Source organism: Epinephelus moara, chromosome 9 (genome assembly GCF_006386435.1).
Source record: "Epinephelus moara isolate mb chromosome 9, YSFRI_EMoa_1.0, whole genome shotgun sequence".
In the NCBI taxonomy this organism is placed as follows: Eukaryota; Metazoa; Chordata; class Actinopteri; order Perciformes; family Serranidae; genus Epinephelus; species Epinephelus moara.
In genome coordinates, this window is record NC_065514.1 from 12,842,481 (window position 1) to 12,863,584 (window position 21,104).

General features: G+C 41.1%; 1 protein-coding gene across 2 annotated transcripts in view; it reads left to right on the forward strand.

Moving 5' to 3' along the window:
- The window catches only part of vldlr (very low density lipoprotein receptor), an 87,172-nt gene that overhangs the window by 52,672 nt on the left and 13,396 nt on the right, over positions 1-21,104 (forward strand). For both annotated transcript variants that reach the window (XM_050052281.1, XM_050052282.1), the window contains exons 9-16: positions 1,068-1,187; positions 4,195-4,320; positions 7,311-7,482; positions 8,200-8,424; positions 8,527-8,645; positions 9,105-9,244; positions 12,282-12,423; positions 14,900-15,049. In XM_050052281.1, the coding sequence (XP_049908238.1) occupies positions 1,068-1,187; positions 4,195-4,320; positions 7,311-7,482; positions 8,200-8,424; positions 8,527-8,645; positions 9,105-9,244; positions 12,282-12,423; positions 14,900-15,049 (1,194 nt within the window). The remainder of the gene's footprint in view (positions 1-1,067; positions 1,188-4,194; positions 4,321-7,310; positions 7,483-8,199; positions 8,425-8,526; positions 8,646-9,104; positions 9,245-12,281; positions 12,424-14,899; positions 15,050-21,104) is intronic.

Consider the following 21,104-nt stretch of genomic DNA (forward strand, 5'->3'; position numbering starts at 1 on the left):
GTTTGAGCCGTGATCAACCCTCAGTGTGTGTCTGCAAATGTCACTTGATAAAAAGTCTTGTAGTGTTTCCCGAGCTGGCGGCTCTAAATGTCAGCGACATGAAACTGTTTGAACCAGAAATATTTGAGCTCGAGTTCCCAGAATGCCGAGTCTGTACATTGACGCTTAACACAAACCAAAGAAAAGAAAGAAGGTGCAGCATTTAGATTTCTCTGGACAGGTCACTCAGGTACTGTTCAGGAGACAAATTGCTTTTAAGTACATTCAGATGTCTTTTCCTGTGGGCATGGAAGTCCATACATCAAAGAAGAGAGTGGAATTAAGGCAAACAGGGTAAAACTACATGACGCCTACCTCTGTTTCACCTTGATTTATGCTGATAATATGTGGATTTTTATATAAAATCTCACCTTGTGCAGCTTTAATGCCTCGTGCATTTCAGGGTGAGAGACCGAATAGTGCTTCTAAATAATTCTCTTTCATGGATCAAAGAACTTGGTCAAAAGTGATAATGCTTTACGCAGTCAGAATATTAAACGTGTGAGTCTGGATTGTACAAACGTTCAGTCAGAGACAAAGATTGGCACATTGTGTATATAATTTAACGGATCAAGTAACTCCAAAAATGTTTATTTTTAAGTGTATTGTTGTACAGTTGGTGATGAGCTGAATAATTGTATTTCAAGTGATGGTTCACCACCTGCTTTGTTGAATTTGGAGAAGGGAACTTTCTTTTTAGTTTTGTTAGCTTGCTTTTATCAAAGAACATAAGGGCCGAGTGAAATAGTATATCTTTTGTAAGTATCCAATAAACCGAGAACAACTGCCTGTCAACAAAAATAACAGAAGGAAGAAGTGGTGCGAGGAAACGTACCCTTTGCTTTCTGTCCAAACTGTCAATGCCTGGATGAAACCGGAAATCTCAGATGCTGCGTTTTATGGCTGTGAACTGATTGAGTGCAACAGGATTACTATTAAGAGTGTTATGTGTGGTTTGTGTGTTTTGCTTGCATGATGTTCTTGTTCTTGTAGCTACAATAAAGCCCTGTTTCCGTCATGTGCTTCAGATCTAAATGAGTGTCTCCTGAACAACGGCGGCTGCTCTCACATCTGCAAAGACATGGTGATTGGCTTCGAGTGTGACTGCACACCTGGACTTCAGCTCATAGACCACAAGACCTGCGGAGGTAGGTGACCTTTACATTGCATTGTTATGTAAGGTCGCATCAATTGTAAATACAAAAAACTGGACTTATTTCGAAACGTAATAATCTCATCCATGGATGAAGCCATTTTTCAGGCACCACTGGACCCAATAGACCAAAGGAAAACCTCCTTAAACCCAACAGGGATTAATTAATTTGATCAGTAAGGATGGTCAGCCCAGGTCAGACAGACTGAACAGAGAGCACAGGCAGCAGCATGATGCTCAATCAATTACAGAGCGGCGGTAAAGAGCCACGATTCATGTCACGTTTCCTTCACTTCACAGTTTCCACTTGCTGTTTGCATAAAAAAAACCCATTTATCTCCCCTAATGTTGATGAAGCAGTATGTGTTCAGAGCTGATGGACAGCCCACTGGGATCCATCTGGGTGCCAGACATACTTACTCACCCGCCAACAGAACAAGACTCACTCCAGTTATAATTGGGTCTCCAGGTCTTCACGGCCTGACCAAAGAGCTCAGGAAGCTTTGAAATCAGTTTCTCATCATTATTATTATAATCATCAGTCTGCGGAGCTTCATCTCTGAGGAAGTAGAAAAGGGGAGCACAGAAATCTGAGTGAAGAATGTTCTTACATCAGTCATACTTCCCTGTCTGCTCAGATGCATACTGAATAAGTTTGACTTTGATAATTGGTAATTCATTGCGTAATTGCATTATTAAAGGGACAGTTCAACCCCAAATCAAAGATACCTATTCTTCCTCTATACAGATTGTTTTCGTGCAAATTTCTGAGTGTTGGAGATATTGGCCGTAGAGCCCTCTCTTGAATATGATTGAACTAGATGGCACTCGGCTCGTGGTTCACAGAGCAGCAAATAATACATTTGCAAAACTCAACAGCAATGTCTCTTTCCAGAAATCATGACCATTATATGCAAGAATAATGGATAAATCTCTACCACCGATATCTCCAATACTGGCAACTCACACCAAAACAATCTACATTGATAAATAGCACGACAGGTTAGGCAGAATTTTTACTTCTGTGAATCGATGCTGTACCTATGGTGTAGGCTCTCGCCTACGCCGTACCCTACGCCGTAGCCTGACGTGCACCTCCCCAGAAATGTAACTACACGTTGCAGCGAAGCAGACCTCCTGTTTGTTTCTGTATACTCACACCATTTCCCTCAGTGGAAACTAAGCTTTTATTTACATTAATTTCACATAAAAACAATAAATTATTGAAGACAAAGTCTCCACAAAAATAGAATTTTAAGTCTTGTGTGTGATTTATCCTGTATCCTATCTTTTTGTCACTAGGCTAATTTATACAATGTAAAATGCTAGGCTTGTGCTAATAATGTTAGCATGTTATATTTGTTTGGAAAACGTGTTTAGTATAAGACAGTTGTTTTGTCGGTGAACCTTGTGAGTTGTAATGGAGCCGAATTTTGTAACGTTACCTTTGTTAAATGTTGCTGTTGTCCCTGGCCTCATATGAGTAGAGGAAAAGTTTGCTAGCTGCTAGGCTAATTTATATAATGTAAAATGCCATAGGCTTGTGCTAAAAACATTAGCATGTTGTATTTGTGTGGAAGATGTGTCCAGATAAAGACAAGTGTTTGTCTGTGAATCCTGCGAGTTATAGTGAAGCTGATTTGTGTACTTGTGTTTGAAATTGTCTCTATGAAGCCATGTTTAATGTGTGTTGAATGTGTGTTTTGAATCAACTAAACTTTACAGCATTTTACAGAAACCCCACTGCCAGCTAGTGTTCTGGAGGTGTAACTGCACACACGGCACAAGTATAAAGGCTCACAATGGTGTAGGCCATGTGCGTAGGCTACAGTGTAGGGTCTGCTGCACAAGTATCAATCCTACTTAAGATTCAAATTTTGATTTTAAGGTGAATATACCATTTTAAGTGTTGTTAGATTGTCCCAGCTGTTTCTTTTGTAGTTATATTTGTGCTGTTTCCCACAGGTTGTCAGTTTATTTGAGTATTAACATGTGTTTTAGTGAACCCAGTTCAGTTACTTTAATAAAAGCTAAACATCGGCAACATTTTCAACATTACCATATGTTTAAGATTCTGACTCTATTACATTTATTCCAGGAAAGAAAAACACTACTGGCGCTTTTTGTTCACTGACATGCCTTAGTTTCTTGGCAGTCGTAGTTAAGCCTCGATTGTTTGAAAAGTAGATCAGACAGAACTGTCGACTTTAAACATCACAGCCCTCAAAATTAATCCAAAATCACAATGTCCTTGGCAGGTTATTGTCCTGGCTGAAGACGTGTTACTATTTTGTTTTTCTTAGAAGTCACTAATCCAACAGGCTGGGTCGGACATACTGTGGACTGCTGGTGTGACTTGGAGATATTTCAATTATGACCGCTACGTGTTCTCATTGTGCACTTCTGGCCTCTGAAGGGTTCGGTGTGTAATGTGATTGGCCGTTCTGTGATTTTTTTATTTTTTTTTTTCTAAAAGTAGAAATCCCCTCGGTTATGTTCAGTAGGCACTGATCCGACACAGTTTTGTTATTGAGCCAATCTTGGCCTCCAGCACTGCTCTGGATATTGGGGAATGTGTGTAATCCCATCTGGAATGAACCCCACTGGTTGTACAGGCGCTTAATCTACTCCCAGGTATAAAGTAACCACTACACTCCTCAAAAAGCATCCGTATATTTACATTTAGTTCAGACGAGAGCAGCTTGTTACTAAAGAGCATTCTGGCAAAACACCACAAGCAATTATAAATTGGTGTAATTTTCTCTTTGTGTATCTCATTAGTTTACAGTCTCATGCAGAAGGAATCGTGGGAATGCCTCAGAAAAGTCATTTAAAAAAAGGTTTTCAGTAGTTTTTGTGTTTGTAGTAGAACCATGTGTCTGATTACCCAAATTGGAGCATTCAGCAGACTTGATTAATTAAACATGTCAGATACCAGCTGTATCCTCTCTCTTTTCTCTTGCTCATCCCTCCCTGCCTCTTCTCTTTGTCTCTCCGTGCAGACATCAATGAGTGTCTGAACCCCGGCATCTGCAGTCAGATCTGCATAAACCTGAAGGGTGGGTACAAGTGCGAATGCCACAACGGCTACCAGATGGATCCGACCACCGGAGTCTGCAAGGCTGTCGGTGAGTCAACAGTTGGGGATGCAGTGTAACTCCTTGAAATATAACTGCAGCTCTCAGCCTTTCAGATGCGCCCTGGTGGAGTGTCACACCAGATGTTTACTGTTTTGTTTGATTGCTGCTCAAGAAAACTCAAAATAGAGTAGAATTATTTAGCACATTAAGTTTTGAGATGTCTTTAATCATTCAGAAGCACCGCAGTGAGCCCCACCACACCAGGCTACTGTCAGGCTGTTTGACTCGACTGAAACTGTTTCAGAGATATAAATGCTGTTTCATTGTAATGGGTTATACTGAGGGGTGCTTACAACATTTTGTCCACCCATGTATCAATGTTGGTAGACAAAATGGTTTCCAACAAAAACTGACCATGATTATGAATCTAAATAGGTAAAGTTATAAAACTGCAGAGCTCCAGGCTTGGGCCCGGACCAGTGGTGGAAAATGACGTGTTTTTACCTTGAGCATATTTTTGATATATTGTACTGTCTATGCCACAGTAGAAGTAGGCCTGTTACAAGCTGACTGATCACATTTAGCCTTGTTTAGCCCCGTTTAGCCTCCATATGTATTATGTGTCGTGCTTATCATCAACAGATATGTGTATTATATGTTTAGATGCTATGTATTATAGGCTTCAGAGCGTAAAGGGTTAACTTAGATGCCACAAACCCTCCACCAGTAACACCAAGATAAACAATACAACCTTAATATTCTGATGTAACTATAAATTCATAAAGTCAGGTAATGTAACATTATGCATCTTATAACTTGCATACTAACCTTATGAGTTTGCTAACTTAAGCTAACATTACTGTATACAAGAGATGGAAAAAACAGGTCTGCAAACTGGACTATGCTCCCATGAATATTTAATTGAATTATCACCAGGGTGACGTTTCAAGCTTTATGCATTTCATCAGGTCTGACGAGCAACAGAGCTCGAAACGTCAACTCGATGCTAATTTAAGTAAATATTTTAGGGGCATAGCCTGGTGTTCGGACTCTGTCTGTTCATCTCTTGTCCAACCTCTATTTTTTATTGTCTGGAGTTGCGTGCTTTTGCAAACTTTTTAGATAACGTTGCTGTAGATGACATTAGCATCACTAGCTAATGTAAGCTACTATATAAAAAATCTCCCCATAGGCTATTACCTCTCTATCTCTACTTGAAGCAGCCAGAGTTGAGGATGAGCAAGCATTATAAACTGAACAACCCCAGATATGAGTGCTCCGATTGACTGGCCACTAATCTTTTAACAGCTGACATTTGTTCTATGGTCTCTATGAAGGCCGATGAGATGACGCAAAACAAGCAAGATTTTTCATGTGCCACTAAAATAGCTTCACTGGTCTTGCGGTTCTGCCAAACTGTAGCTCACACTGAGCATTCACTGCTGCATTCATGGTTTACTGCTAACCTGACGTCCTGCTCATCTGCATCACACACTGGACAGAATGCTTCTGTTCACATTTAGCTTTGTTTTATCCTGTATTGTGCTCACTCAACCACCATGGCATCTCTGTGTGTACCAGCTCTTTCACTACGATGCATTTCTCCAGGATTTGAGTTGTTTTGTCTCTGCGACTGGAAGCGCAGGATTGATTACAAGATACCAGGGGCTGCTTTATAAAATTTTGGTTTTGATGCCTTTACCCAAAAACGACTTAAACTATTTAGATACAGCTTTGTATGTAGGTCACTTGTATCTGTGTTCTACTTGTTAACAGTAATCAGTTGTTTTTACAAGCAATGTCACAATATAGATTGAAACACTAGATGTCAAAAGTTACAGATGCCCTTAAGCAGGAGCAATTGTAACAGCACGAGGGGTATGAAGAGCATTTTATTAAATGTAATTCAACATCTACACTTGTATACATATGTGTCTAAAAGTATTCCATGTAATGAAACCCACGCACTGCAGCACCGCTGCTGGAAAAATCTGAGGGAAACACCGAATGAATGCATGCTATTGTATCCTTATGATCGCCTCTGGTGGGCGTACATAATTCACTTCCTTCTCCTAGCTTGGGACCAGAGAGGGTTCAAAGGAGGAGTCGGGCCTGAGCATGGAGCTCTGTAGCTAGACCCTTCTCATATTATGCAGCTTCTCCAGTCAAGGATAAGTAATGGAAAATTACTAAAATGTCCTGAAAAACAATCGGTTGTCATAGAGTAGTTTTCAATTGACTGACTAGCAGTGCACTGTCATAGGGATAACAACTCTCTGTTTTCATTTGTAAGGTTAAATTACAACCGTGGCCCGAGATCAAGAAAAGTTTAAATCTTAAAAGCAGCTTTAAAAATTTAAATGTGGGCAAATAAATGAGTAAAATGAACTGAAACAGTCGCTCTTCTTCAGAGAGCTGGGTACGTGAAAACAAAAGATTCCACAAGAGGTTGTAGAGTTAAATCTTAAATCAAGTCGCTATCATTAAATGATGAACTCTCAAATGTCATCAGAAAAGCTCTGGAGTTGTCCCGTCGCGGGAAATGCTGATGTCATCCTCTAGTATAGTGATCACATGCTGTTTGATTGTTTCGGCAGTAAACAGACTTTATTGTGTCGCTCGTTGACAAAGACTGTCTCTGTATCCTACTGTAGAGCCTGTTCTTTTTCCCCCGAATGATTTGTCAACAGATCCTATAAACTTTTATTTCTTACATAATTCCTCTTCTACCACACCTAAATGATCCTCATAATCTTCTTTAAAAATGTCACAGATTTGACCTTTTTACTCAGAAACAATAGACTCTGGTTATGCTGTTTGTGTTTTCTAGTCTTTCATATCACCCAGAATCTGTCTGAACTGATCACTGAGCAGATATTTGATAACACTATTCAGTCAAATTCATGTCTCAACGCTGTGAAAGTCTCCAGCATCAGCAAGTGAAACAGGTCAGCCTGAGGTGCATTTTATAGACAGGAGCTGTCAGGTTGACATTCTCTTTTCTGTCTCTTATGTAACCAAGTCTGTCTTGTCCTCAGGTAAGGAACCCTGCCTGATCTTCACTAACCGCCGTGACATCCGTCGTCTGGGTCTGGAGAGGAAGGAGTACACTCAGATTGTGGAGCAGCAGAGGAACACAGTGGCTCTGGATGCGGACTTTGACCAGCAGATGATCTTCTGGGCTGACCTGGGCCAGAGAGCCATTTATAGGTAGATTACACACACTGAACAGCCGCACAGAAGCTTGTAAAAGAACACAACAAGAAAGGAGTCATATCTGATATCAGAGTGAAGTATCTTAGCAATTGTTGGATAGACTACTCTGACGTTTAGTACACATGTTCGTGGTCCCACCGCATGAATCCTTATGATTTAATTTGCGAATAGCATGGTTCCCGGGGAGGCAATGTTGGTCGGTCAGTTGGTCCGTCACTGTAGTTTTGACTGAAATATCTGAACTCCTGGATGGATTCAAATTAAATTTTGTACCTAGACATTTGTTGTCTGCAGAGGATGATTCCGAGTGACCTTGGGGATCCCCTGACTATTCCTCTAGCTCTACCATGAGGTTGACACTTTTGACTTTAATTGAAATATCTCAAAAATTATTGTATGGATTGGCGTGATAATTTAGTACCAATATCCATAGGTACAAGGGATTGAACCCTAGTGGCGTTGGTAATTAAGCTCAAGTTTGGGTTTGATTAGCTGGAACCAGGGACTTTTGCGAAAGTGAGGCATCCATATATGCCTGAAGTTTTCAGGGACTTGAGATAAGATTGGTTCAGACTTGGCTGCATTGTTTTGTGGTGAATAAGCAGGAGGAGTTGAACGTAATGTGACCATGTGACAGTTTAAATAATGATAATGATGAGGATTTGAATCTTAAATTTTAGTGACATTGTTTCTGTTCTTTTTCCGTCGCAGTACTGTGCTGGACAAACGAGGGGACGTCAGCACCCACAACAAAGTGATCGATAACGTCCAGACTCCTGTCGGAATCGCCGTGGACTGGATCTATAAGAACTTGTACTGGTCTGATCTCGGCACCAAAACCATTTCTGTAGCCAACTTCAACGGCACCAAGCAGAAAGTTCTCTTCAACAGAGGCCTCAAAGAGCCGGCATCCATCGCTGTGGATCCGCTGTCTGGGTGGGTGGAAAGCTTGTTGTTAATGTCTGGTGAAAACCTTTCATGTTCAATTGACAATGTACATTTACAGATCTGGTGTGTGTGTGTGTGTTGGTCTTGTAGGTTTCTGTACTGGTCTGACTGGGGGGAGCCAGCCAAGATTGAGAAGTCTGGTATGAATGGGGCGGACAGACAGGTTCTGGTGGTGAATGACATCCAGTGGCCTAATGGAATCACCCTGGGTAGGATCACGCACACACACTCATCATTTAATCAGATGCTTTCCTTATGCGGTCTCTCTCTTCCTATACTTGCATCACCCATATTGTGTCAAAGCCATCGATTTGTCCTTGTTATTGAAATGTTGCATTGATTCAAATTTTCTTACTTATCTCTGCCGCCATGCTTCATCTTCTCTCTGTCCTATTCTTCTGTACTCTGTCATTCCTCTATTCTTCAACTCTCGGGTCTCATTTCCTCTGTCAACACATTTTTATTCAATGTTCATCTGGCCCTCTCCCCTGCATCACTCCTTTCTTTCCTTTCTTACGTTGTGTAATTTTTGTCTGTTTCTGCCCTCTGCCATTTCTCCACTCTCCATTATCCCTTGTATTGCCCATTCTTCTTTTATTCTTGCATCTCCCGGTCTTATTTCTCGCCTCTTCTCTCCTGTTTCTTTTTACGCTTCATCTTCCGCCCAGATCTGATCAAAGGCAGGCTGTACTGGGTCGATTCTAAGCTGCACATGCTCTGTAGCGTCGACCTGAACGGAGACAACAGGAAGAAAGTACTCCAGTCTCCAGACTACCTTGCTCATCCCTTCGCTCTCACTGTTTTTGAGGTACTGCTGCTGTTATATTCTCTCCTTTACACACACTTTGCACACAAATGTGCCACACACATTATGATTGTTGAACTGGTTGTATTACTGATTTAATCTTGACTAATGGAACAAGTTGGACAGAATTGTACATGTGTGGTGTTAGGGATCGTCTAATCGTTTGTCCTCAATGTATAAAATGTAGTGCAGAGTCACAGTTCACCTTAAGTTACCCTCACTCTCAAGATCAGTCATTATTGCCCACGTCTCCATCTAAATCGGACCCAAATTCTGTGTTTTTCGTCCGCATCTTTGACTTTTCTTCTGAGATTGTAGTATAAATGAACAAGGCATGCTTTTTGGATGGATGCTTGTTTCTGTGCTGGTACGGTCATACACAAGAATTTGAGTTTTCACAGGATTTGGGGGGTTGCCCTGCGAGTGCAACTAAAATTATTGTCTACATATCGTTTATTGTATTATCTTTACTCACTCAGTTGTCCAATATGTGCTGCTTTCTACCTTTATCATCCTAAAACAGACTTCATTTAAATTCGACAGAAATGAAATGAAACTCACAAATGCTGTCTTGGTTTGTCTTTCCACTGTTCCAACAATCAACAGCTCTGAGTTGGTTGAATAAACCCCTAATTTACCCAGTTAGATGTGAAAGTATGCTGGCTCTTTACACGCTAAAATTACTGATTATTTTAACACAGTCTGGTGGGTTTGCCAACAGCGAGTTTAGTTAAACAAAAGGGATCTTACTCTTCAACATAAAGGTCTGTCTCTGTAGGGATCCTTTACATAATGTTGACAGAAACTTAAAATAATTAAAGACAGAATTAAAGACACAAGAAAAGACAGTTTACACAAAGCTCAAGCTTACTCTTCATCATATCATCACAAAAACGCATTCAGAATAACCTGTAATTTGCATTCTAGAGAGCACACAGCTAGTAATGTTCTAGTGAGGGGACTGACTCAAAGCAGGTGCACTTAGTGGATCTGAAAAACCAAATTGCTCTAATGTTGAGTACTAACAATTTCTGCTGGTTAAAAACCTGCATTCTTCAGTACTGTCTTTCACACGTAATCTTTGTGAATCATAAAATCATGGACATGTTGTTCTCTGGCTGTCTCTCTCGCCTACACCCACACAAACAACTGCTAACTCGGTGACACTCAGACAGATGACACATGCACACATTATTCACATGCAGGCACATGTGCTTATGGTGCAGCTCATGCCTGAACACTGGAGTGCACAGTTTTATCATTAAGTGAGTAACTGCATACTGTAACACTATAGTTAAAGCACCAATTAGTAACAGTTTGACTGAAATTACATTTTGCTTTTTCCATTTTGCAGCTGGTAGAAGTGTGATCCAAGTTATAATCATTCCATGAAACACTTCATGTTCAGTGCTCTCTTCACTCGCGGTCTCGTGAAGTTCTGTTTGGGAAAATAAACTGAAGAACAGGATTAACATGTTAACACAAGCGGTGAACACCACCGAAGCTGAACAGACGAAAACTGAGTGTTGCCTTAATCAGCAGAAAACTCAAGGAGAGACGTGATTGACAAGTGGTCCTTACAACATGCAGTGCAGGAACACTACACAGATGGTCTTAGCACACAGATGGTTGAATTTGTGATTAGAGCCTCTCCATCCCCATTTTGCGCAGTATTTGTGCTCGACAGTTCTGTCACACCCATGTGTGATTGGGAATCAACTGAACACCTCACTGAAGATAAGAAATCAAATATCACATATGTTTTTGTTTGTTTGTTTTTTAATTTTTAAAAAGACAATACCACCGTACCTCTGCTCAGTCTCCCAGAAACTGCTTTCTTTTCTTCAAATAGGAACGCAAGGTTTGTCTTAGTCGGTGTGAAGATCAATTTCTATTAAAGTATTTATTACTGAAGAGAGAATTGATCGTAGTGATGCAAGATAGATGTATTTCTATCATCAAATAATAATACCATGGTCGCTGAAGCTCTTATATCTGACGAGCTGGCAGTTTGTATCCTGTAAACTACTGCAGGTAACCACGGCAACAGTTATTTGGTTGGTTAAACCAAAGATGCCCATAATGAAAGCTCTCTGTTTTACTGTTTTCATTTTTTGGTAAATGGCCTCTGTTAGAGAATGAGGCATCTCAACACGTTTTGTGGCGCTTTGGCCTCGTCTGTTATTTTTATTCTATCGAGACAATTTTAGCGTGAAGCACTGGTTTCATCTCGATACAATATATTCTCTTTAAACAACAATGCAATATTTGCCTGTATCAAAAAGTCTGCCAAGATATGATTTTGATTCAGTTCAGGGGTCTGCGATTGATATGAGACAATATCATATGCTTATTTAACACAGTCACTTCCAGAAGAATGTTTCAACCCTTTCTTTTTTGCTTTTGACCATAAAAGAAAATAGCTATCAATAAATGTAACTGGTTAAGTGCAGTAAAGTTCACACATGTAAAACACGGCTTAACAAGAAGAAGACTGTCAAGATTCATAAGCAAAATAATTGTTTTCACTAGTTACCATTATTAGCTTAAGAGCTATATAACTTTATAACATAAATTAGCCTAGCAAATAGCGAACTTTTCCTTTACATATAGCTTAAAAACTTATGTATTAATCAGACGACTTCTGCTCACCATTGGTTTAAGTCACTGCATCTCCCAGCAGAACGACACAGCTGAATTTCAGCCTGCATGCACGTTTTTTCAGCCTGTTATTGTTGAAACAGAGCAGCTAATATTTCTGTAGCGGTAGCACCAAGTTAGCAGAATGAGATGCCCGGCCAGGTTTGTCGTGTCTCCTAAGTGTTTAATCTTGTAACAGCATTGTTTGCATATGTCCTGTGCTTTTCTCCAAAATGAAAAGCATCTCCACACTACTGATTTTTTTTTTTTTTTTTTTTTTTTGCCTGAGGGGAGTAAATATCCTCATTGTCTTTTTCCTGGCGTCTTGCCATTATCTGCCTGGCACTGTTTTTAGCTATTAATGTGAAAATGAGCCGTCTTTTTTGTGTCCCCTGTCCAGGATCGAGTCTTTTGGACGGATGGCGAAAATGAAGCCATCTACGGGGCGAATAAGTTCACAGGTTCCGACGTGGTGACGCTGGCCAGCAACCTGAATGACCCCCAGGATATCATAGTGTACCACGAGCTGATCCAGCTGTCAGGTAAGAACCTGCTGGGAAGGGAAACGAGCGCAGGGAGGCAAGAGGAAGCGACAGACATTAATGGTTGTTGAGGCGGAAAATCTTCTTATTCATCAGAGTCCTCCAGGCTCAGTGACATCACAGCAACCTCCAGCTCCGAGCTGACGTTGCAGACTGTTTTTTTTTTTTTTAACAGTAGCTGCTGCTGTGAGTTAATGAAGGTTAATGAAGAGAAAGTTAATCAGAAATTACTGTAATTACATGTAATTCAGGTACAGGGAGTACTAATGATGATTATCATTTTAGCTGTAATCATGCAGCCATAATTGACACAAGTCATCTTGTCACTGACATCATTAAGTTAAGATAAATGTAAGGAAGGGGCCAGTAAGCCATACCAACATACCAGGGTTTTGCAGCAATCTCCTCAGCTTACTAACTGTCACAATTTTGTGTTTTCTCAGCTGAGCTTGAAACTTCGAAGCCAACACATCAGAAGTCCTATGTCCACTCAAAAAAATTGGAAAGTTTGAACATTTACAGTTCCATAACTGAGCAAAAGGCGGTTTGATACGACTGAATGCTCCAGGAACAGGCTATTAATTAGACCTAGAGTTGAAAATGTTTCATCAGTGTGTTGTTGCCAAGGTCAAGTGAACTTTGAAACTCAGCTTCTTACTTGTACATTTAAATTTTGACCTCTGTCCTCTGCTGTCTGCTGATATCTTTTTGATTCACTCTCTGGATAACTTGGATAGAAAAAAGCACGCATTTGTACAGACCAAGTATCTTAAAAGTTCTGCATCTCTGTCTGAATGCCCAGGTCTGAGTTCAATCTCAACATTTTTTTTTTTGATCAAACAACTCAGATAAAACCTAAATTCCTAAGAAGTTGACGCTTTGGAAAATGTAAATAACAACAAAATGCATTGATTTGCCATTTCTGTTTGAACTTTATTCAATTGAGTACAGTCTAAAGACAAGATATTTAATGTTCACACACATACATGTCATCGTTTTCCTGTACATATACACTCATTCTGGATTTGATGCCTGTAACACGTTCTAAAAAAGTTGGGACAGGAGCATGTCTACCACTGTGTGACATGACCTTTTATTTTAACAACACTAAGTGTTTGGGAACTGGGAATACTGATTGCTGAAGTTTTGAAAGTGGAACTCTTTCCCATTCTTGCTCGATATACAACTTCAGTTGCTCAGCAGTCAGGGGCCTCCATTGCTGCATTTTGTGTTTCATAATGTTCCACACATTATCAGTGGGAGTAGTACCTGCACTTATTCACCACATACCCACGCTGTTGTGACACATGCAGAAAGTGGCTTGGCATGGTGTTGCTGGAATAAGCAGGGATGTCCCTTAAAAAGACGTTATCTGAATCCAAAACCTGTATGTACCTTTAGCATTAATGGAGCCAGTCAGCCATGACACGGGCATTAACGCACCTCCATACTATCACAGATGCTGGCTTTTGAACTTTTCGCTGGCAACAATTTGGATGTTTTTTTTTCTTCTTCAGCCTGAAGGACACAGTGTCCATGATTTGAAATGTGGCCTCGTCAGTCCACAGCACACTGTACATCTCGGATGAGCTCGGGCCCAAAGATGTCAGCTGTGTTTCTGGATGTTGTTGATGGCTTTCACTTCGCATGGTAGAGTCTTAACTCGCATTTGTAGATGCGACAAACTGCGTTCGCAGATGATAGTTTTCCAGAGTGTTCCGGAGCCCATTTAATGATGTGCTTTATACAGTCAAGTCAGTTTTTAATGCAGTGCGGTCGGAGGGATCCAAGGTCACAGGCATTCAGTGTTGGTTTTCAACCTTGCCCATTACATGCAGAGAATTGTCGGGATTCTCTGAATCTTTTGATGATATTATGGATTGTAGACGGGGAAAAATGTGTTGAGAAAAGTTGGAGTATTTGCACACACAGTTTTTCACAAAGTGACCATCCTTGTTCGTGAGTGACTCTTCCTTGGCTTTCAAGGATGCCTCTTTCATACCCATTAATGATGTTTCAATGTTACCAATAAACCTGTTTATCTGTGGAGTGTTCCAAACAGGTGCTTTTTGAGCATTTCACAACTTCCCCAGTCTGATGTTGCCCCTGTCACAACTTTTTTGTAACATGTTAGACATCAAATTCAGAAGTGTATATTTTACAAAAAAACAAAGTTTATCAGTTTGAACATTAAATATCTTGTTGTTTTACTGTATTAAATTGAATTTGAAAATTATTGCGTTCTGTTTCTATTTACATTTTACACATCATCCCAACTATTTTGAAACTGGGGTTGTGTATATGACAAATAGAGCAGAGGAAGTTGGTGAAGATGTTATCATGCTTACATGTGAGATATCAGCCACCTCCAGCACTGGCTGAATCTTATGTGATGAATGATTCTGCACTAATCTTGATTGCAGATGTTCTTCATATGTTTGTCAAAGTAATCAGAGCTGTTGACTCTTGTGTGCAGGTACTAACTGGTGTGCGGAGAAAGGTGAAAACGGAGGCTGTAGCTACATGTGTCTGCCTGCGCCACAAATCAACAAACACTCCCCCAAATACACCTGTGTGTGTCCAGAGGGACAGGAGCTGGCTGCTGACGGCTTACGCTGCAGACCTGGTGAGTCACCGCACCACAGTGGGGAAACAAATTTAGTTATTTATGACATGTTTACACCTGAACCAGGAGCACAAATATGCAACATGCAAGCTACAATTTGCATAATGAGAATTTCTTAATATGGTTTTATAATCAAAACAAATTCCAGACTTTTGACCTACCCATGCATGAGCATGTGAGACCCCTGTAGGACTCACAGATGTACCTGCAATTTGCCTCGCAACAATCATTTTGGAAACGGGGGACAGCAATTTGTGATCTGTGTGCAAGCACGGCTCACAAATTGCTTTTGTGAAAAAGGCCCCGGGGCTTGTAAAGACATCACACAGACAGATTCGCCTGTTTTTTTAACCTGCATGGAAACTGTAGGCCCGCCTGCATAATTCATTTTCATATTGATTCATGCTTGTATACAGTCTCATGACAATTCTGCCGCATTGGTATGGAGATCTGTTGGTTGCATCACCAAATGACAAGACTGAATTACAGTGATATGATGTGCAAAGACATGTTGTCAGAGAGATGGCAACGTAACACGGTGAAAGAACAAGCATCATAAGATTAACAGAAATAAAACTATTCCTGTCAAAGTTTCCTGAAGAATCGTGAAGATATGTAGGTCTCATTTAATCTGGAATCGTGCAGGCCCAGCAAATTGTGTCTAGAAGTTTGCTGGAAAGAGTCTGATGCTTGCTTGACTTAATCAACAACGTTGGTTAGATAATGCAACCATGGTGTTACTCCAGATTCAAAGCGTATAGACATAGCCATAGATGTCGCTATTTCAGCATATTTTCGGGTTCATGAAAGTCTATTGTAACATTTTGGTCCCCTTGAAAAAGTCTTGTTCAGTGTTTGGTTATAATAAAAGACCCTCTAAGGACTCGAAGGTTGTTTTTCTTTAATGGTAAGTAAGTTTTTGTTTTCATGGTTTTAAGTCTTTTACATTGAAATGTAGCATTAGCGTTAACATCATCAGCGTTAACTATAGTTTTAAAAGCACTGTGCTAACCAAGCTTGCAGCTAGTGTTAGGGTTAGCTTCAACCTCTCTTCCAAATGTCGTCACTTCTGGCTCCAAAAATCCAATATGGCTACCACCAAAATGCAGAGTCTACAAACCAATGCATGACGTCACGGTGGCTACATCCATTATTTTATTAAGTGTATGGAAATATTTTGAGAAAAGGAGCAGTGTTTTAAATTAAAATTGAAGGAACCCCGGGGTAAATATTACCAATAATCTGATTTTAATTTAACTCTTGACGCCTTAAGGCCAGTGTGGATGGCATCATGGAAAAAATTAGCAGTTGTATGGCTGGGAGAGCACAGACCACACTGGTGGGTTAAACTGCTAAACAGATGTTAAACCTGTAGCTGCTCATTGTTCTAATGTGCATTTCAATTATTGTTCACACAAAGGCGACAGTGTGCATTCCTCTCTGCTTCGTCTTCCCCTTACTGTGCCACTTGTCTCAAATGTGCCTCCCCTTAAAGAATTGATTAAAAAGAAAAGGATAAGGGAGCTGGGCTTTCACAGTGGATCCCCCACAACACAGAATCAGTTGTAAGAAACAAAATTAATTCAGTCTAATTCTTTGGTTCAAACCGGCTTTGATGCAAAAAGAAGAGTTTCATCTCTCCCTCCTTTTTCCTCTGCCTCTCAGCCGCTCAAGCATGTTTCCTTGGTGTGAGTGTGTTCCCTCTGCGAGTCTTGTCTTCTATCTGTATCCATGCCAGCCGCAAACCCAGCTGTCTGTTTGTGTTAGTAGTCTGACAGCTGAACAGTAGCTGAGTCAGTTAGTGTTGTGATCCAGTTTTTCAGTGTCTTTTTGGCAAGTCTCAACACCGTCCTCCTTCACATTTCAGCTGCAGCTCTGTCTGCTTCCTCTGCTGTTTGAAAGTGCCTTTGCAGTCTCATCGTGACAGCTGAAGTTCCTGAGGTAGCTGCTTCTTCCAGTCGTTGTCGAGCTCTGCTCAGTGCTGTCCTCTGGTTTAAAAAAAGTTTGCCTGTTGGGTTCAGTCCTAGTTCTTAGGAGGGTACGACTGTGTTAATGTCATGACGGCTGAATTAATGGGGCAGAACACCTATATGTGATAGCTGAACCGTGGGAATTAGTGTGCTGCTATAACAGGTCCACTATTCTGGAAAGACTTCAACAACATTTTGGAGCCTGGCTGCAGAGACTTGCTTCTTATAGCTGGCCTGGCTCACAGTCAGTGTTCCAGTTGAGGTCTGGGCTCTGCGCAGGCCAGTCAAGTTCTTCCACACCAAGCTGGGAAACTAGATTTCTTCGTGGATCTAGCTTTGTGTACAGTGGCACTGTCATGTTGAAACAGGAGAGAGCCAAAGTTGGAGGCACGTTTATGTCTGAAATACAGTTACTTGCTGGATCATTGAAACTAAGGGGCTGAGCGATAACAACCCCAGACAGACGGAAGTGTCCCTCGTCGGTAGCATAATGACTTATTTCAATGTTATCCTGATCAACTGGATGCAATTTTGGCCCATCCACTTAATTGGCCATATTTAAACGGATCTGTAGTGCATGGTCTAAAGCAGTGGTTCCCAACTGGTTGGTTGCGGGTCCATTCTGAATGGACCACAAGTGACTCGTGTTTGGAAAAAAATACACTTTATTTTGAAATACAGTGAATTTCTGGCTCTGTCCCAACCCTCCCCTATGGTCATGAGCTCTGGGTAGTGACCGCAAGAATGAGACAAGGATACAAGCAGCAAAAATGAGTTTCCTCCGGGGGGTGGCTGGACTCAGCCTTAGAGATAGGGTAAGGAGTACGGACAGCTCAGAGTAGAGCCGCTGCTCCTTCACTTCGGAAAGGGCCAGTTGAGGTGGTTCGGGCATCTGATTAGGATGCCTCCTGGGTGCCTCCCGCTGTAGGTGTTTCAGGCACGCCCAATTGATAGGAGCTCCCAGGGTAGACCCAGAGCATGCTGGAGGGATTACATATCTCATCTGACCTGGGAACACCATGGGGTCCCCCAGGAGGAGCTGGAAAGCGTTGCTGGGCAGAGGGACGTCTGGGGTGCTTTGCTTGGCCTGCTGCCTCCACGACCCGGCCCCGTACAAGCGGATGAAAATGTATGGATGGATGGTGTTTTGGGTGCAGCATGAGTCGTCACCTCCCATTCCCTTTTGAAAGCCAGGTGTTCCTGCACCTGGGACATTGCTATTTAAATTGTGGATTTGGCAAATTGGAGAAGCAAGCAGTTTTCTGCCGAGAGTAATGCAGTGAGAGCAAAAATATCACTGCAGCAAATATGGAACATTTAAGCAGCAAATCTTAAACTGTAGTTATAAATTTGACAGAGGAAAGAGAACTAAACTTTTACCTTGTGAAATAATCAATGAAGTTAAGCTGGTCCTCATGCATTAATGCCCACTGCTTCTTCTTAATAGGGAGTCTGACAGCAGCTCTGCAGCTCTGCTCTCTATGTTCACATTTCATTGATGTATTATTTCACCCACCCGCAACCCATCCGCACATTCCTATGTGTGCGACAGTGTAGCCATGTTGTGAACCTGCTTATGTAGGCGCATCTTACTATCTGAATAATGCAGCCTTTAAATAGCAGGAAAATACAGCGCCATTGACTTTAGAGCAGGTTTTATTGGTCAGTGGCACAATCACTTTCTGCTGCCTCAAAATAGCAATACACCAACAATGCTCGTGACAAGAAAGTTGTGCCGTCCCTATCGACCAAGAATGGATCCTTTGGGAACTCCACGTCATGTTTGTTCATATGTATACATTAAAATCTACTTGGCATTTAATACTAAATATTTCGTTACTGTATGTAGTTTAATTGAGAGTAGCAACATGAGCGCTCAGATCAAAAGTGACACAAGTACTGGATTCATCATATTACTCCCAATGTTAGATTTAATATGATCAAAATTAAACTCCAACAGTGGCCCGGCCCTCCATCAGTCTCTTTTTCTTTGCCTTGAAAAGGTTGCTGGGAAACACTGTCCTCTCTCTCTCTGATCTACTTTGCTCCAGTTGTTTTTGTCTTTAGCCGCCCAGCTCCTTCCTGCGCTCCCACAGATTAGCCTTTTCATACTGAAGCAGCGTCGGATAGGAACCTGACAGCTGAATTCAGAGCACATACTCTCCTAATTGGACTCAAACTGTAGACCGAGACACTGGTGTACACAAAGTGCTGGAACATCTCCCTGGCAACTCTCTGCACCACCGTCCTCCTGCCCTCCTGAATGAAAGTTTGCCTAGTTAGCCTGTTCAGTTTTCTTCAAGACTTCTTTGCTTTTCTCTCTCCGATTTTCAAGTGAGAACTGAGAGTTTGCTTCTAAAGTTTTTTGACAGTTCGAGCAGCCTGTTCTCCTTTGTGAAATCTTTCCCTGCGCCATTTATATCCACCCGTTATCTGTTTGTTTCATCATGTATATTGGTGAAATACCTAGAAATTTTGGGTTCTTTATTCTCTAGATTAATTTGGTTTATGCTCATATTCAGAAAGAAATTAGACATTACTTATTTAAAATATCATTCCAACTACCTGGGGCTTATTTTTGTACAGAAGCTCTAGTCAACAAAGTCTTACTGGGGGAAAAACACCCACCTTGTTGTCCTACATTATCAAAAAAGAGCTGCAAAGAGCTCTGATACTATAGCTTGACCTGATTTATACTGATTGTATTCTCACAAGACTTAATATGCTGTTCACATCGATGCCAGTTTGTCTCTTACATAGCTCATAGGTAAAACAAACCGTTCAGAGTAAAAACACATTGGACATAAAATTTGGTAAATGTGGCTCTGACAGAAGTACGGTGCAATTATATACAAGTAGTTTTTTTTATTATAGCCTTATTTCACTGGCATCTTAATGACAATTTTCAACATTAATTTGCTTTCACCTGCAACCAGGATTGAGGTGTCAGTATGCTTAAATTGACTCTGTTCGTACAGCATGTCATCTGACTACTTCTGCAGGTGCTCAGAGCTCATTCAAATTGCCGGCACTTAAAGGCAGAGTAAAAAGCCTGTCATTATAGATGTCTGACACACAATATGTCCTCAAATCTGGGGGTAACGGCACACATTTTTGGGCAGTTTCTCCTCACAGACATTTGTCAGTGTTATATTAGGTTGTACGTGTGAAGAAATGAATTAAGTATTGTGAAAAAAATTAGGTGGAGAGAGAGGTTTGAACCCTGCTAGTTTGGTAAAGTTACAGAAATCATCTGACATAGCCTGACAGATGCAGGGGAATTCAGCAGTGTCTCTTTCCAAAGATCCTGACTCAGTTACTGAAGATAATCTACAGACCTTGTTGTGAGCAGTTTCATGTAGGAACTATTTTCTTTCTACCAAACTTAACCCCCGAACTGTATCACTGCGCAGAAGGAAGCGTGCATCTACTTATGGACAAGAGGCTCTTTCTCATGACAACGTGTAAACATTTGGATGTCATCCTCGGCCAAGCTGTAATGTTGGCTAGCTCAGTGGTGCTAGGTGAGCTAGCAGTAGATGCTTGTTTGAGTATGCATGAGTAAGCGGGTCATGATCTCTGGAAAAAGACACTGCTGTTGAGTTTTTTCAATTTACTTTGTAGCACCACAAGTGTCCTCTAGTGTCAGTGACATCTCTATGGCAGATATCTCCAACACTCTGCAACTAACACCAAAACAATCTAGACTGATAGATAGCACTACAGGCAAGAGGTTAAATATGTATATTTGATTTGGGGGTGAACTGTTCCCTAAAGTCTATCTGATTTTATTTCTCAACACCACCAGACTTATTTGACTTGTTGAAAAATTCCCAAATATGGGTGTGGAACCAGAATATTATAGAGTAGGATGAGATTGACTCCAATAAAAACCTCCCAGCTCTATAGCAGGTTTTACAGCCTGCTTGCTCCACAGAAATATAACGGCCATCATATAGTCAACGTCCCTGCAGCCTGACTCACCTCCTCACGGGCTGTTTGGGAATCTGGAGCTGCCTCCAGGCTCTTTACAGCCTCTGTGATGACTGAATGTACCACCCAGGCTGTGTGTGGTGGTGTTTCTG